This window comes from Maniola jurtina, chromosome 13 (assembly GCF_905333055.1).
Source record: "Maniola jurtina chromosome 13, ilManJurt1.1, whole genome shotgun sequence".
NCBI classification, from domain to species: Eukaryota; Metazoa; Arthropoda; class Insecta; order Lepidoptera; family Nymphalidae; genus Maniola; species Maniola jurtina.
This window is the reverse complement of record NC_060041.1, coordinates 12,062,267-12,077,770: the sequence shown is the minus strand read 5'-3', so window position 1 is coordinate 12,077,770 and position 15,504 is coordinate 12,062,267. Positions and strand designations below refer to the sequence as shown.

Genomic DNA, 15,504 nt, shown 5'->3' with positions numbered 1-15,504 from the left:
ATGTTGTGGTGCAGGATTTTACGATGTCTCACGGTCCGATGGAATATAGGTGAGGGAGGAACTAGGTCGAATTTTATTATTTTATTATAAGTATGTATATAATATAATTTATTAATGTAACTAATTAAACTAGCTGTAGGTTCTTCGAATTATGAGCCCCGCTTATTGCCCTTTCAGGTTCCCAACACGTTGATGTCGATTGCTTTGGCATTTCTGCGGATTTTTTTTATTTCTGATTTGAAATTCCGAGCCATGGCTTATGACGGGCTCTTCATCTCCTACCAAGTGACTCTGAGCATTCTTATGAGGTCCAAAGTTAGCGACCGTGTTTCGGACCCGAGTCAATAGACGTTGGGGTCCCAATGCTGCAATGGGTTGCCAATTGAGTGCTAGAATAGCAACCTCACACGGGAAAGCGCAACGTTGGGACTTTATGGACAATAATTAATAAGCTTTCGTCGTAAAATATTTTAACATATGAGGAAACCGCATATCATCAGAATCATTTAGTATTCCAAAAAAGAGTTACTAAATGACTCAACCAGGAATCAAACTATAAATATCACGATATTATTTTTCCTTTGTATTGTCTCTACATTTTTCAATTATATTCTTGGGGTTTTCGTTACTTAAAGTTTAAAATAAGAAAGCAATCCTAGAAAAGGTGTCAAAAGATGCATGATGCGTATATTATGTCCCACACATAAGCTTATATTTGTCTTCACTTTTTGAAATAGGTTTTAATACAATTTTATGAGTTCATAATATTGCGTTGGTAAGTATAATAGTTCGATGGTTTATATGGAGTTTTGTAATATCATCGTACCTAAGAAAGAAAGAACTTTTTATGTATGACCTTTAATTAAGTATACCAAAAGCTAATTAACTCTACCTTCTTAGACTCATCCTGAAAGTTTTTAATTAGGAACACTCACACACACAATCTCACACAATCACAAAGAACACAAAAAAGCTGAAACTTCGTGTAAAACCACTTTAAACTTGGGAAATTCAAAATAATTAAGTACAGCTATTCAAGTTTTCAGATTTCCGTTATTATTTCACATTTTAAAAATGGAATGCCGCATTCGTATTTGGAACGGAATATAAATATTAGGTATAGACTCCAAAACAAGTTGAAGCCTCCGATTTCGTGAGTGGACTGAATTTCGCCGGCTCCAACGTTTGATATCAAAAGCTTATAGCCAATCCAAATTGTACCTTAAAGTTATATACCAAAAGACACTATTTCATAGTTCCATATTTTTCTGATCAACCCTTAACTTGGAACACACGAAATTTGAACCTTAAACTTAAGCAGTCAAGGCTGATTTTCTAATGAAGGTTTTCGGGAATTGCAGAACAATACAAATTGTGTGCTTCCCATTAGACCTCCTGTATTCGCTCCCTAATGATGACGACGTAGATATTTTAACCGATACCTATTCACAATTTTCGCAGGCAATTTTTATTGGTTTGGTTATTATGTGACAGTTTTGTTTCGTAATGAACTTTGTTAGCTATTTTCTTTGTCCGAGTAAGCAATTAGGATAGTATTGTGCACCGCATTATGAGTTCTGTTTTAAGTCTAATACAATACCGTATAATAGGAGAAAAATGAATTTAATTAATTTTAGTCATCGAGATCCTTGTACTAAGCTAGAGCTCTCTCAATATTTAAAAAGAAACTTTAAACAACTGAGTATCGAATAACTTTATATTACTTTTTCCTTTGAACCATATTTTGTTTCTCGTGAACCATAATATTATTATGTTGTTACTTGTATGTACCTTCAAGAAGCGAACTGAAGCCCAAAAGGTCGAGAGTTCAAATCTACATAGGTAATACTGTAAGAGAGTACCTTTTGAAAAAAGTACCTATTACGTATTTACCTACTAAGTTTCTTGCCGATTCTTCTCAATAGAATCTACTCTCTGAATTGGTGGTAGAGTTATGAAGTACTTATCCAACATAATTACCACAAGTTGGTCTACGTGAAAAAAGGAGTTTTTGTTTTATAAAAAGCAAAATGTACCTAGAGGAAAGCTCGTTCAAAGCTTTAATGCATGCAATTATTCACTGATAAAAAGTGATAATGCAGCTTTAAATAAAACAGGCTCATTTATGCTATGTTTATAGTTTATACACACAAAAAAGTAGGTGATGGTACAAGCTTTCGCCAAAACTTGTCAAAAAATAACAAGTTAGGTATGTACCTAATTATTGTTATGTACTTACTTCAGTATAACAAGCTTGATATATTTAATATATTATGGCCGCGATCTACCTACCCTACCTTGTATCATCATCAACTAAGATGTGAGATTGCAGTCAAAGGCTAACTTGTACCTAAATAAATAAAAGAATAGCCTTTAGACATTGGTGTGAACACGGTGTTAGAAACTGGTTTACATTCTCGCCTCGAAGGCACGCAAATTATAAGTGACGGAAAACACGAACGCCCGAGACGCCGGAAACCACCACGCCTTAACGGTATATTTTGCTAACCCAGAAAGCAAAACTACCACTAAGTACACTGCTTTGCAAATAAAACGGTCACTTGCAAATCCACGTGCCTCATTAATTTTATTATTTACTAGCTGATGCCCGCAGCTTCGCCCGCGCGGATTGGTCAGATCCCCTGCAGCATCAGGATTGAGGAGTTGGACTCCAAATTTTTTATGAAACAATGTCGCAAAGTTCCTTTATCGATTAAAAAAGAAATGACGCAAATCGGTTCAGAAATCTCGGAGATTTCGGTGTACATAGGTAGAAAAACACAACTCCCTTTTTGAAAGTCGGTTAAAAAAGTAGCCTATGTTACTCCCTGGTCAATTCTCTACTTGTCTGTGAAAATCCCGTCAAAATCGGTTCAGCCGTTCCCAAGATTAGCCTTTTCAAACAGACAGACAGACAGACAAAAATTTTAAAAACGTGTGATTCAGTTATAGTATCGTTCAAATAACCATATGACCTTAATATGCGGTAGTTATTTCGAAATTACAGACAGACACTCCAATTTTATTTATTAGTATAGTATAGATAAGAAGTGATTTCTTTAAATACAGTAGATATTTGTACAGTCAGTGTATGCAAAGCATGCATGCACCAGGTATTGCTTAAATGGTGTAACTTCCCAACAAGAAGCCTTCATTTCCTCCCCAGCAATACTCCGTGAAGTCCTCACTTGGGTGGCCTGCTTGGATTTTGGAGGGAGCTCGGCTAGACGGCGATGCGGAAAAGAATGCCAGAATAAAGAAGAAAGAAGAAGCTTTTGGTCTCGTCCAGGATGCACAATTTCTTGCAAATCTCAAACTATAATTAATACTTCTATCCCGGAAAATTAAAAAGTTCCTGAGTTTAAGAAACCCTATTTTCACACAGATGAAGTCACGTCCACCACGCTGGCCAAGTGAAGACTATCAAACTTAGCACATCTTTGAAAACATTATGGGGAACTCTCAGGCATGCAGGTTTCCTCACGTTTTCCTTTACCGTTAAAAGATGTGATATCTAAATGGCATAGAACGCATCTAATAAGGTGTCCGGGAATGTTCCAGACTCCCCGAATTGTAGGCTAATATCTTAACCATAAGGCTATTACCGCTTCCACTTATTAGGCTTTTTGAAAGTAAAGGTTCCCCTATACTAACGAACCTAATGTATGTGGTTAGGGTATGAATTATTAGTCTTATTAGCGACAAGTGGAGCACTCCAGAAAATTAACTCTATTTATATAGCTGAATAACTTATTGGAATAGAAATAAAACACAATACCATTTTTCACCTAAGGTACTCTTGCGTAAGGTCCAAATTTGTTCGTACCGAAATAAGTTGCAGCATTCTCTGAAGCTCTGTACCGATAGGAAAATAAACCGCAAGCTCTTCAAATTGCGACTCTATAACTAATGAAAATAAATTAGATTTTGCTGTGACAAAGTTACCAACGTGGATTAAGACGCAGACAAGTCAATTATCGCTACAATTTCTTATGCTTTATTGAGCTATGATTATAAGTTAAGTAGGTATAGTACGCGACAAGCCAAGATGGCATTTTGGGTATGAGGCGGGGGGACGCCCCGTACACACGAACGTCACCCGCGCTATCCCGCTCCGGATTAGCGGGGGGGCTATCCGATTACCATTTTGATCTGTCGCGTACTATTACTTGTCTATTAAAATCATCATGATCAATCAATTACCGGCTCACTACTGAGCACGACTTCATCTCAGGGTTTAGGACTTAGGTCATAGTCCGCCACGCTGGCCAAGTGCAGATTGGTAGACTTCACACACCTTTGAAAACATTATGGAAAACTCTCAAGCATGCAGGTTTCCTCACGATGTTTTCCTTCACCGTTATATATTCAATTGTTTAAAATAGCACATGACTCCGAAAAGTTAGAGGTGCGTGCCCGGATCGAACCACCGACCTCCGGAATAGGAGACGGACTTCTTAATCACTGGGCTACCACGACTCTTTTATTATACTTACTTAAACCACAGCTTAAACTTTGATACATTTGAAAATTCATTGTTACGTGCTGATAATTTTAAAGTTTGTAGCAAAGTTTCAGTGTCTGTAGCAAATCTCTAGAGAGCATCTTGTATAAAAAAACGGTTGAAACTAAAATCAGTCTTAATCCTTTGTTTTAGGGGTCAATATTGGATGAAAGAAAAGACGATGGCGACCTTGGTTATCTCTGTTATCTTAACAGAATCTGAAATGGGACTTAATTGTACGGTTTATAGCAGCAAAGACTTCTTCAGTTAGGTTTCAGTTTATTTTTATTCTTCTTTGTCCGCAGTTTTTACACATGTCAAATCTAAGGGTCCATGCAGATCGACTGACTTTTTCTTTTTAACCGACTTCCAAAAAAGGAGGAGGTTCTCAATTCGTCGGGATCTTTTTTTTTTTATTTTTTATGTATGTTCCCCGATTACTCAAAGACCCCTGGACCGATTTGGAAATATTTTTTTTGTTTGAAAGGGTATACTGTGCAGGTGGTCCCATATAAATTTGGTGAAGATCTGATGAATATCTTCGGAGATGGAGAACAGAACTCCTCAATGGATAGGAGCAAATTGCTCGCGATCAGTGTAATAGCTTAGTAAACAGTAGGGTTTTAACTGGGCACAGCATATTATAGTACAGTAGGGCCACTAAAAATTGTGAAATAAAAATTTTTCAAAAGAATAATAAAACCGACTTCAAAAACGACAAACACTAAAAAGTAAAAAATAACTTTTGTTTAGCTACACGTGTAATGCACCTAGGTATGAAGTCGGGCGAGCTTCACTCTTGGATTTCTAATTTTGTTTTAATATGCTCGCTCGACTTCATACCTAGGTGCATTACACGTGTAGCTAAACAAAAGTTATTTTTTACTTTTTAGTGTTTGTCGTTTTTGAAGTCGGTTTTATTATTCTTTTGAATTTTTTTTAATATTACTAAAAACTGGCCAAGTGCGAGTCGGACTCGCGCACCGAGGGTTTCGTACTCGGGTATTTTTTTCGACATTTTACACGATAAATCAAAAACTATTATGCATAAAAATAAATAAAAATCAGTTTTGGAATGTAAAGGTAAAGCCCAAGACAGACAGACAGATAGACAGACAGACAAAAAGACAGACAGACAGACAACATAGTGATCCTATAAGGATTCCGTTATTCCTTTTGAGGTACGGAACCCTAAAAAAGGACGGAACATGAATTTTACATTAAAGTGCACGCTTAAAGTTTAAACAATAGGCTTGCGACTGGCAGCTAAAGTCACGAGGTTTGATGACAGCTCTTTAACATAGAGCTTATATTTTAAGCTTGAGCTTTATTTAAAACTGTCAAACTATGTCTTTCCTTTTCATATTACATTAGTAAGAAGAGCATGCGAATATTCTAAAATTTAGTTATGCTCAGAATCAGTACCACTGGCGTAGTATATACCTAATGCTCAGTAGCTGGGTCAGTGTGATGTGAACCGCAACGCGGATTAGCTTGCGGTCCCCTTTGTTTAGTAGCTCTCAGTGGTCAGCGGGCAGATTTAGATTTACATAACAATGAGATTTCATGAAAATTTCATTCGTAGCGATACGTTAAATTAGAACATTAATGTTTTATTTGATGTAGAGTAGAACAGTTACAGCTTTTAATGCATATTATCATTCTAAAATTAAGCTAAAAACGAAAATTCAAAATTCAAAATATTTTTATTCAATTTGACTTTTACAAGTTCTTTTGAATCGTCAAAAGCATCTACCAGTGAAATGTTGGCAAAATCACAGAAAAATTATATTTCTGTGGACACAATTAACGCTGGTTCCCTGGGAACGCGGACGGGCGCTAACGTGGGACGCAACGTGCGTTGCTTGACACAATAATATGTCATATCAGGGAGACAGCATCAAGACCGGGAGCCGTACGGATCAGCCTGGCTGTCCAGGGCGGAAATGCAGCCAGTATTCTTGGCACCATTCCACGCGGGTATGATTATAGTAATTAGATAAGGCTAGCTTTAAGTTTCATTGTAATATTTTCAACTAATTATATTATTCTCCAAAGAAAAGACATCTTGAATCAGTAATGCAAATATTTACCAGTAAACAACAATTAAAAATTAATTTAAATTTAATCTCAATGGATAAAATTTATAATGATTTAGTCAATCATTAATTTGGACTTTAAAAATAAACACTTAGTTTAATTTTCTATCTCTTTTAAATTTTAAACTTTGAATTGGTCATATCGGAAAGTGGTCGAATCGGTAAATGGCTGTATCAGGAAGTGGTCGTATTGGAAAGTGGTCATATTAGGAAGTGGCCATAACCAAAGTGATCTGTGTCATAATGGACCAAAACCTTTCATACGTTTGTACTGTAGGTATCTACAGACGAAAGTCAATGCCATTTTCTTGAGACTTAAAAGAATACTAACCATTTGAATAAATATTATACGCCTCTACTAAAGGACTTTGACTAAAGGTCCATAATATTTCGACGTCCGAGAATGGGTACCTACACATTTTATTTTAATAACAGTAAAAGGAAACTTGAGTTTATCTCAATAAAGTCACGTACGGTCTTTTGAAAGGTAAAATACGTGCACAAGTTCAGTGCCAAATAAATATTCTAACACTGATATTTGCTTTTCATTCTTTTCACTTTTTCCCAACGTTTTCCCAGTATTTGACCGGAGTCGGATTAAAATTTAAGCTGGATTGCACACACACAGATTTTTTAACCCCCGACCCAAAAAGAGGGGTGTTATAAGTTTGACGTGTGTATCTGTGTATCTGTCTGTGGCATCGGACCTCCTAAACTAATGAACCTGATTTTAATTTAGTTTTTTTTGTTTGAAAGATGGATTGATCGAAAGTGTTTTTAGCTATAATAGAAAATCGGTTCAGCCGTTCGAAAGTTATCAGCTCTTTTCTGGTTTTCTTATAGACGTTTTTCTATCGGGGATTTTTTAAATTTTGAGTTAAGTATATATTTGAAAAAGGAAAACGTAACTGACTGATCCAGCCTGTCAGTAACATTATGACAGTTATAAATTCGTAACCCTACACAAGTTCGGCTTTCACAAAGCAACAAACCGGAACACGTCGCTTGGCACTCAGGCTACCGGATCTCGTTTAAGTCTAGTTTACCACTGAATGGGCGACTTTAAAAGACAATGCTTTATTTCTATTGGGAGATTTGCCAAACTAGCTTAATTAAAAAAACATAAATAGAAACTCTCTCTACAATGAATTACTTTTATCATAGACTAGTAGAGGATGTCCGCGACTTCGTCCGCGTGGATTTAGGTTTTTAAAGATCCCGTGGGAACTGTTTGATTTTCTGGGATAAAAAGTTGCCTATGTCAATTACAGGGACGCAAGCTGCCTCAGTATCAAATTTTATACAAATCGGTTAAGCGGATGGGTTTTTAAGAATCCCGTGGGAACTTTTTGATTTTCCGGGATGTCTGTCCCCGGGATATCAGCTAACCCTGTACCTTTCGTCAGAATCGGTTGAACTGTTGGGCCGTGAAAAGGTAGCAGACAGACAGACAGACACACTTTCGCATTTATAATATTAGCATGGATTTTTAAACATTTTAACGGACAAGAGTTTGTGGCCTCTATTTCCGAATGAAAATTATTAAAAACTGTTATTTATTAGTTAACTGTTATTGTTAATTATTATTATATGTTTTATCGTTTGTTGAATAGCTCTGACCATAATGATGTTTACACTCACTTGACTTGACGTAGATGCCTAATCTAAAACTTCATTCGACTCAATTAATCTTATTCGCTCGTAAAATTCTCTTTTACTAAAGCGCGTGTGATAAATTGCGAATCTAATTTTTCTAGAAACGAAACGTGCTCTGAAATTATACATAAGATACCTATAAAATTATGTGTAGCGAATATTTTAAGTAGGTAATAATTTATTATTATCTTTCAGACTACCGCTATTATTGCACTAAACAACGTCTTTTGGCGTTAGGACTGTCTTTTTAACCCCCGACCCAAATAGAGGGGTGTCATAAGTTTGACGTGTGTATCTATCTGTGGCATCGTAGCCCCTAAACTAATGAACCGATTTTAATTTAGTTTTTTTTGTTTGAAAGGTGGCTTGATCGAGAGTGTTCTTAGCTATAATTCAAGAAAATCGGTCAGCCGTTTGAAAGTTATCAGCTCTTTTCTAGTTAAGAGGGCTCTCTCCGTCACTCGTTTCATACAATCGTAGTTCCAATTTCATTTGAATATTAAACAACCAAAGTCCATGAAATTTTGCACACATATTCTAGAAACTAATATCTATGTCTGTGGTTTTCCAGATTTCTGTTAAAATATTCGGTTTCAAAGTTACGCGGTCTTAAAAATTTACATACAAATCTTTGAGCACCTGTAATTTTAAAACTACATATTTTTAAAAAAATCTAAAACACCACAGACACAGATATTAGTTTCTAGAATATGTCTGCAAAATTTCATGGACTTTGGTTGCTTAATATTCAAATGAAATTGGAACTACGATTGTTTGAAACGAGTGACGGAGAGAGCCCTGTTAAGTCAGTAACCTACACTTGTCGGGGGTGTTATAAGTTTTTAATTTACACTTGTTTAAAATTCTGACACAAGTTAGCCCTTGACTGCCATCTCACCTGATCGTAAAAATGATGCAGTCTAAGATGGAATATAACATCCGCCTCAAAGGCGTCACTGCGTGATGACCACTACCAAGTGTTACGACGAAGAAGAACATACTTTCACATCTATAGTATTACCTAATATGGATTGTAGAGCAATAAAGTCGTACATAATCATAGGTAATACAGTTTATTATTATAATAATCAGATCTAGAAAAATGTGAACAATTCGCAACAAAGTTATTTGATAATAAACCTAAGGAAAGAAAAGATTAGATAAGAAAACACAAAAACTTTCGTGCGGAACTATCACCCCAGTCGGACAAAAGTTTTACGACCTAATAAACTACACGGAAATTCTTAGGATTTAGGGTTCCGGGGAGAGTTACAACAGTGGTGTTGGTTGTTAGCCAAACGAATAGAAAAAAAATATTGAAAAAAATCTCTTTTTTTTATATATTTCTAGGCTATCTGCAATCAGTCATTTATGTCGACTATAATCAGAATATATGAGTGCGTTACGGGTTTGGAGAAGGTCACTCCATCAAGAGACTCTTCATTCTCAAGGCTATAATTATTTCGTACTTATAAGATTTAAAACGAAAAACGTGGGGAGCATGCAATAGATTGTTATTTGATGTATGAATAATATACCTAAGTCACAAAAAAATTTATTCCACTGCAAGTGAATTTTATTGTTGTGAGTTTCCTCAAAGACAGCTACTCACTAGGTACACTCCTTATTATTATGCGCCCCATATTTTTTGGTTTAAATCTTCCAGTATCCTCAAAGTTAAAACTATTTAATACTTTTTGGTCTATTTTATTTTTAAAAAAAATATGGCAATGTGTTACGTTTAAAATTTCAAGTCTCTAGCTATCAGGAAGCTAATTCGAAATTTGCATTTTTACTGAGCAAATACAAACAGGCAGTCAGAAAGAAGAAGGGAGTCGCAAATGTAGCATTATCATGAGCAACCCATCGCCGCCGGTCCAATACTAAGCACGGGTCTCCTCTCAGAGAGAAAAAGGCCATAGCTTGTTACGTACAAGTTGTACCTATTTTTTTTTTTTTTGTAAAATATTATAAAACACTACAACATATTTTATTTAGATAAGGAACGACCTGGCATTCGGAGTGAGCACGCTTGGCACAATATCTCTAATTTTGTTTGTTCAACCTCCGTGATTTGTTGGGCGCGTGTTTTTCCCCTCACGCTGCAATTTATTTCCCTCGGATTATTTACTCTTCCCAATGGCTCAAAGTGATCTCTATTCATGTAGGTCATTCATAATCTTCTAAGTATATAGGTATAGGAAGGATATGATTAACATGACCATACGTCCCGTTTCGAACGGGACCGTCGTTGTGACTTCGACTCCTCATTGGCACCAACCCCAAAAAATGTTAATATAGAACTACTTTAACTCTCTATTTTTTTCTTTTTTGTGTTTGTGGCTTATTTTTGGCTTCATAAATTGTTGAAATATGATATTATATCTGGTTTATTCTGAAGCAATTTACTTCTATCCATTGAGGAGTTCTGTTTTCTATCTCCGAAGATAGTCATCAGATCTTCGCCAAACTGAAATGGACCCAGAAGTATATCTACCAAATATTGGCATCACTCAGAAAAGCAAATTTTATATTATTGTTGACAATTCAATTCAATTTTTAAAAGTAACCTTACACAAACAAAAAAAATATCAAATCGGTGTATATTTGGCGGAGTAGGTAATCGCGTAACAAACATACAAATATAAATTCAAACGAATACATCTGGTGGGAGGCTTCGGCCGTACCCTACTGGCAAAGCCGTGCCGTCAAGCGATATAGCGTTCCGGTACGATGCCGTATAGAAACAAAGGTTAAATAAAAACTGCCATAGTCCTTCCAGGTTAGCCCGCTTCCATCTTAGACTGCATCATTACTTACCACCAGGTGAGATTGCAGTCAAGGGTTAACTTTTATCATAATAAATAAAAAAATTAAAAAAATGGAGAACCTCTTCTTCCTCCTCCTCCTCCTCCTCCTCCTCCTCCTTTTATTCAAGTCGGTTATAAACGGACTATACTGGATAAATTAGGTCTTTCAGCGATCTTCACCTGCTTTAGTGGAGAGAGTTGCAAGAGATCATACAGCGTACAGTCTTGCTCGTGTCTAACTTGTTAACTGTCTGTGACTCTTCAAAGCTTCAGATTGTTTATCCATCTAGTGGAAGTATCTCTCAACGAATTTGGCTTTTTCACCAGACTATTTGGACTTTTCTGGTGCGATGATCAGTACATGACACGAACCGATTGGTGTCATGTTCTAATCAAATCGACACGGTTAGGTAATAGGTATAGGGGTTTTGTGCGGGCATAGAAAGGGTTAGTAGGTTTGTTTTCATTTGAAACTTTAGGGTATGATATTTTAGATGGCGTACATTTTTAATCACATCATACCCAGCTTAAGCTAAATAAGAAAATTGTTAAAGGATAATACCTATACTTAGTTTTGTTGTATAAAAAAGCTAATACCCGTCAAGCAAAGCAATGCAATTTGCAAGGACCCTTTTCTATGGTTCCATTGTACTACGACAAATACTTTCACATAAGTGCCTACAATAACTGTACAAAGTTTCACATGAATTGGATGAAATATGTTTCAAAGCATAGGTAGCGAACAAACAGACAGTTTGTTGATCTCAGCACTTCTAGACCGTAGTATCTTTAACAACAGGCATAGAATAGCGAAATATAAAAAATACTTGACATTGAAAACAGTTCCACACAATGATCTATAAATAAAATAACATTTTCAAATCACGAAATCTTTGCTGCTATTCTCGTTACCTATGGAGAAATCTTGACTTATTTCTTTAGAATACCTTAGAAAATTTTAACAACATTAACTTTTTCTCAATAAAATCCTGGAACATTTTATCAGACTGGTGGATTTAGCAATTTTTTGGTTCATTTGAATTCATAACGAAGTAAATAGACTTTCGTAATAATATTGGTTTAGGGCGTCGCGCGTCGCTAAGAAAGGCTTTTTAAAATCTTTTAGCTGACATTAAAATTAATTGATTAAGTAGGCGATGGTCTTTAGGGATTTACATTATATTCAAATATTAAGTTTAGTAAAAACATAATTTGCTTAATTGGCAAATAACATTTTTTTTTAACTTATTTCTTACCATTGGAAAGAATATCTGAAAGCGTTGCATGCAAAAGTGTTGCTCCAAAATGGTCCCAAGGCAAGATTTCTATGTATAATACCCGTAAGATATACCTGGCAAAATTTTGTGGACCACTGAGTATAGCAATTTATCGGTCCATTTAAAGCTATTGTAGATAAAATAGACTCGCAATATTGGCATACCTACTTACGAATTATTGAAAGAATATTGTATGGAACTGAAACTATGTGTGTACCTACCTATTTCACTTAGATATTTCAAAACCCAAAATCTACGTGGATGCGGACGCGGGCATCATCTAGGTAAACATACTATCGGACCTGTCCGTAAGCCGTGAATGACAGGCAGTCCAAGGCTACGTCCGCTACTTACGTCCGATAATTTGCATAATTCAGGGCGTTTGTGCACTCATTCGTACTCGTTTTCGTAAAAATACGATTCAAAGTGGTCGCCATAAAAACGTACGTACACGTGTGCACTCATTCGTATTTTTTCGATTCGTATTTAATGGATTTTTGACTAAATCGAATATGAATTGAATATGAATGAGTACACAAACGCCCTAAGTGTACCTATATTTTATAAGCAAGACACCTATAAGTCGCGGCGGTCAGCCACGTCCGATAGTAATCCGTACTTCCCACATACTAATATTATGAATCCGAAAGTGTGTCTGTCTGTCTTTCTATCTGTATGTCTGTCTGCTACGTTTTCACGGCCTAAGCACTGAACCGATTTTAATGAAATTTGGTACAGACTTGGGATACCTACATCACGGGGAAGGACATAGGCTACTTTTTATCTCGGAAAATTGAAGAGTTCCTGCAGGATTTAAAAAAAATCAAAATACGCGCGGGTAAAGCTGCGGGCATCCTCTATAATTAGATATTTGTTTCCGCCTTACCCATAATAAGCATTTCCGTCCGTCGCTATTTGGTGCATTTTCCCCGCAATTCCGAATATTTACTTCTCTTTAGGTAACTTTAAAACCTGGCAGTACGCCCGGGTACTGATAAAAAGAGGTATTTTTTTGTCACTTATTCCAGTGGTTGAAATTGGAAATAATAAAAATCTTTCGGAGTTTGGGAATAAAAAGCTTCATTTTAATTGTTGGAATACCTGACTTATGAAAAAGTATCTCAAATGTATTTTTTAACCCCCGACCCAAAAAGAGGGGTGTTATAAGTTTGACGTGTGTATCTGTGTATCTGTGTGTCTGTGTGTCTGTGTATCTGTGTATCTGTGTATCTGTGTATCTGTCTGTGGCATCGTAGCGCCTAAACGAATGAACCAATTTTAATTTACTTTTTTTTGTTTGAAAGGTGGCTTGATCGAGAGTGTTCTTAGCTATAATCAAAAAAAATTGGTTCAGCCGTTTAAAAGTTATCAGCTATTTTCTAGTTTTCTTGTAGAAAAGAAGGTTAGATAACCCTTAGGTTCATAATATTCAAGTGTCAATTGACAAATGTCAAGCTGTCAAGATGGACGTTGTTGCCTAGATATACATAATTATTTATTTGAAAATGATTTGTCGGGGGTGTTGAAAATTTTTAATTTACACTTGTTTCTTGTTTCAAAACTAGTCTTATCGTAGACTTGTCGAACTCTTGTCGTAGCCTTATTGTAGACTTCTCGTTGTCTTGTCGTACTCTATAGTATACCTAATATAATTGTCTATCAGTGATAGTACCTCCAGAATCGGATCATTAGTTTCGGAGACCATCCCTAACAATCAAAACTACGAACTTTACCTTTATAATATTAGTGTAGATAACTATAAGAGAAACGAAATATTACTTTCAGCAATATTCATTGTTCGGGTCCAAAGGTGTCAATAGCGAAAGCTAATAAAGTACCTACTTCCAGACGATTGATAGCTCACTTCCCATCCACTTGAGTTACGGCGATTGGCTAAAAAGATTATTTTCAAAGATTTATTGAGGCCAATATAGACCTTGACCTTTGTACCATGAGGGTGAATTAATGTACCTAATATTATTATAACCGGCCAACTGCGAGTCAGACTCGCGCACCAAGGTTCCGTACTCGGATATCTTTTCCGACATTTTGCACGATAAATCAAAACTAAATAAAAATATATAAAAATCTGTTTTAGAATGTACAGGTAAAGCCCTTGCATATGATACCCCACTTGGTATAGGTATCTTACTTTGAAAATTGAAAATACTAATTAGTATTTGTTTTAGTCATTTTAATTTTTGTGTGATGTAACCACAAATTCACAGTTTTCGAATTTTTTCGGTTTTGAAATTTGGCAGGTTGGTAGGTAGGTTTATAGCACATGTAAAGACATTGTGCTATAAGGCCTACCTACCTCCCAAATTTCATACCTATTTTTAAGTCAACGGGATGTACCCTATAGGTTTTCTTGACAGACAGGACAGACGGACATACCGGCAGACACACAGACAGACAACAAAGTGATCCTATGAGGGTTCCGTTTTTTGTTTTGAGGTACGGAAACCTAAAAATTTGTTGTTCAATGGGGACATCCTTGCGTCTAAACATGTGACCAAAGAAAGTGAGAATGTGAGCCCGTACGGTATATGATAGACGCTGCTTGATCCCAAGTTCTTCAAGAATGGACTTGTTATTCTGCTCCAGCACCACTCTATCCTTTTCTTCTTTCTTTCTTGCAGGGTTCACGTCTCCGAAACGTAGAATAATATGGGGAACACAAGCGCTTTGACTAACAGGGTCTTAGTGGCTTTGGCTATGTTTCAGATCCTCCATATCTTCTGCAGTTAAACCAGTTTAGTAACCCAAAAACATGCGGGACTAAATTCACAGAAAATTAATCATCCCTTTTATATTTTGACCTCATTCATAATTTACTCGCACCTACTGAAACCGCTGAATGGAATCCATTTATCATTCTGCACGTATACGGAAGGGACTTTCGCCGAAGAATTTGTCGATAGTGGCACTTGACCTTCAGTTGACCTCTAAACTTGGTTATGTATTGAAACTTACGTCGTTCCTATAGTGTAGTATACTCTAGCCACGGAGAGAAGTTAGTATAGGGCTGTTTCTGTTACGTAATCCCGTACAAATGACAGAGACAAAAACTCAGTAGGCGTTAACCATTTTGAATCCACCTATCACAAACGAAACTATATTTTCGAATTGAATTTCGAATGTTTTTTCAATACATG

The 15,504-nt window shown here is 36.1% G+C and overlaps 1 protein-coding gene across 4 annotated transcripts in view; it reads right to left on the bottom strand.

Annotated features, from left to right (window-relative positions):
- The window catches only part of LOC123871265 (synaptotagmin-7), a 425,136-nt gene that overhangs the window by 302,500 nt on the left and 107,132 nt on the right, over positions 1-15,504 (bottom strand). The window contains exon 1 of one of the 4 annotated variants that reach the window (XM_045914966.1): positions 893-1,148. The exons of the other annotated variants lie outside the window; for them this stretch is intronic. Coding sequence (XP_045770922.1) covers positions 893-906 — 14 coding nt within the window. The 5' untranslated portion in view covers positions 907-1,148. Of the gene's footprint in view, positions 1-892; positions 1,149-15,504 lie in introns of those variants that run through there. 4 annotated transcript variants of the gene reach the window in all.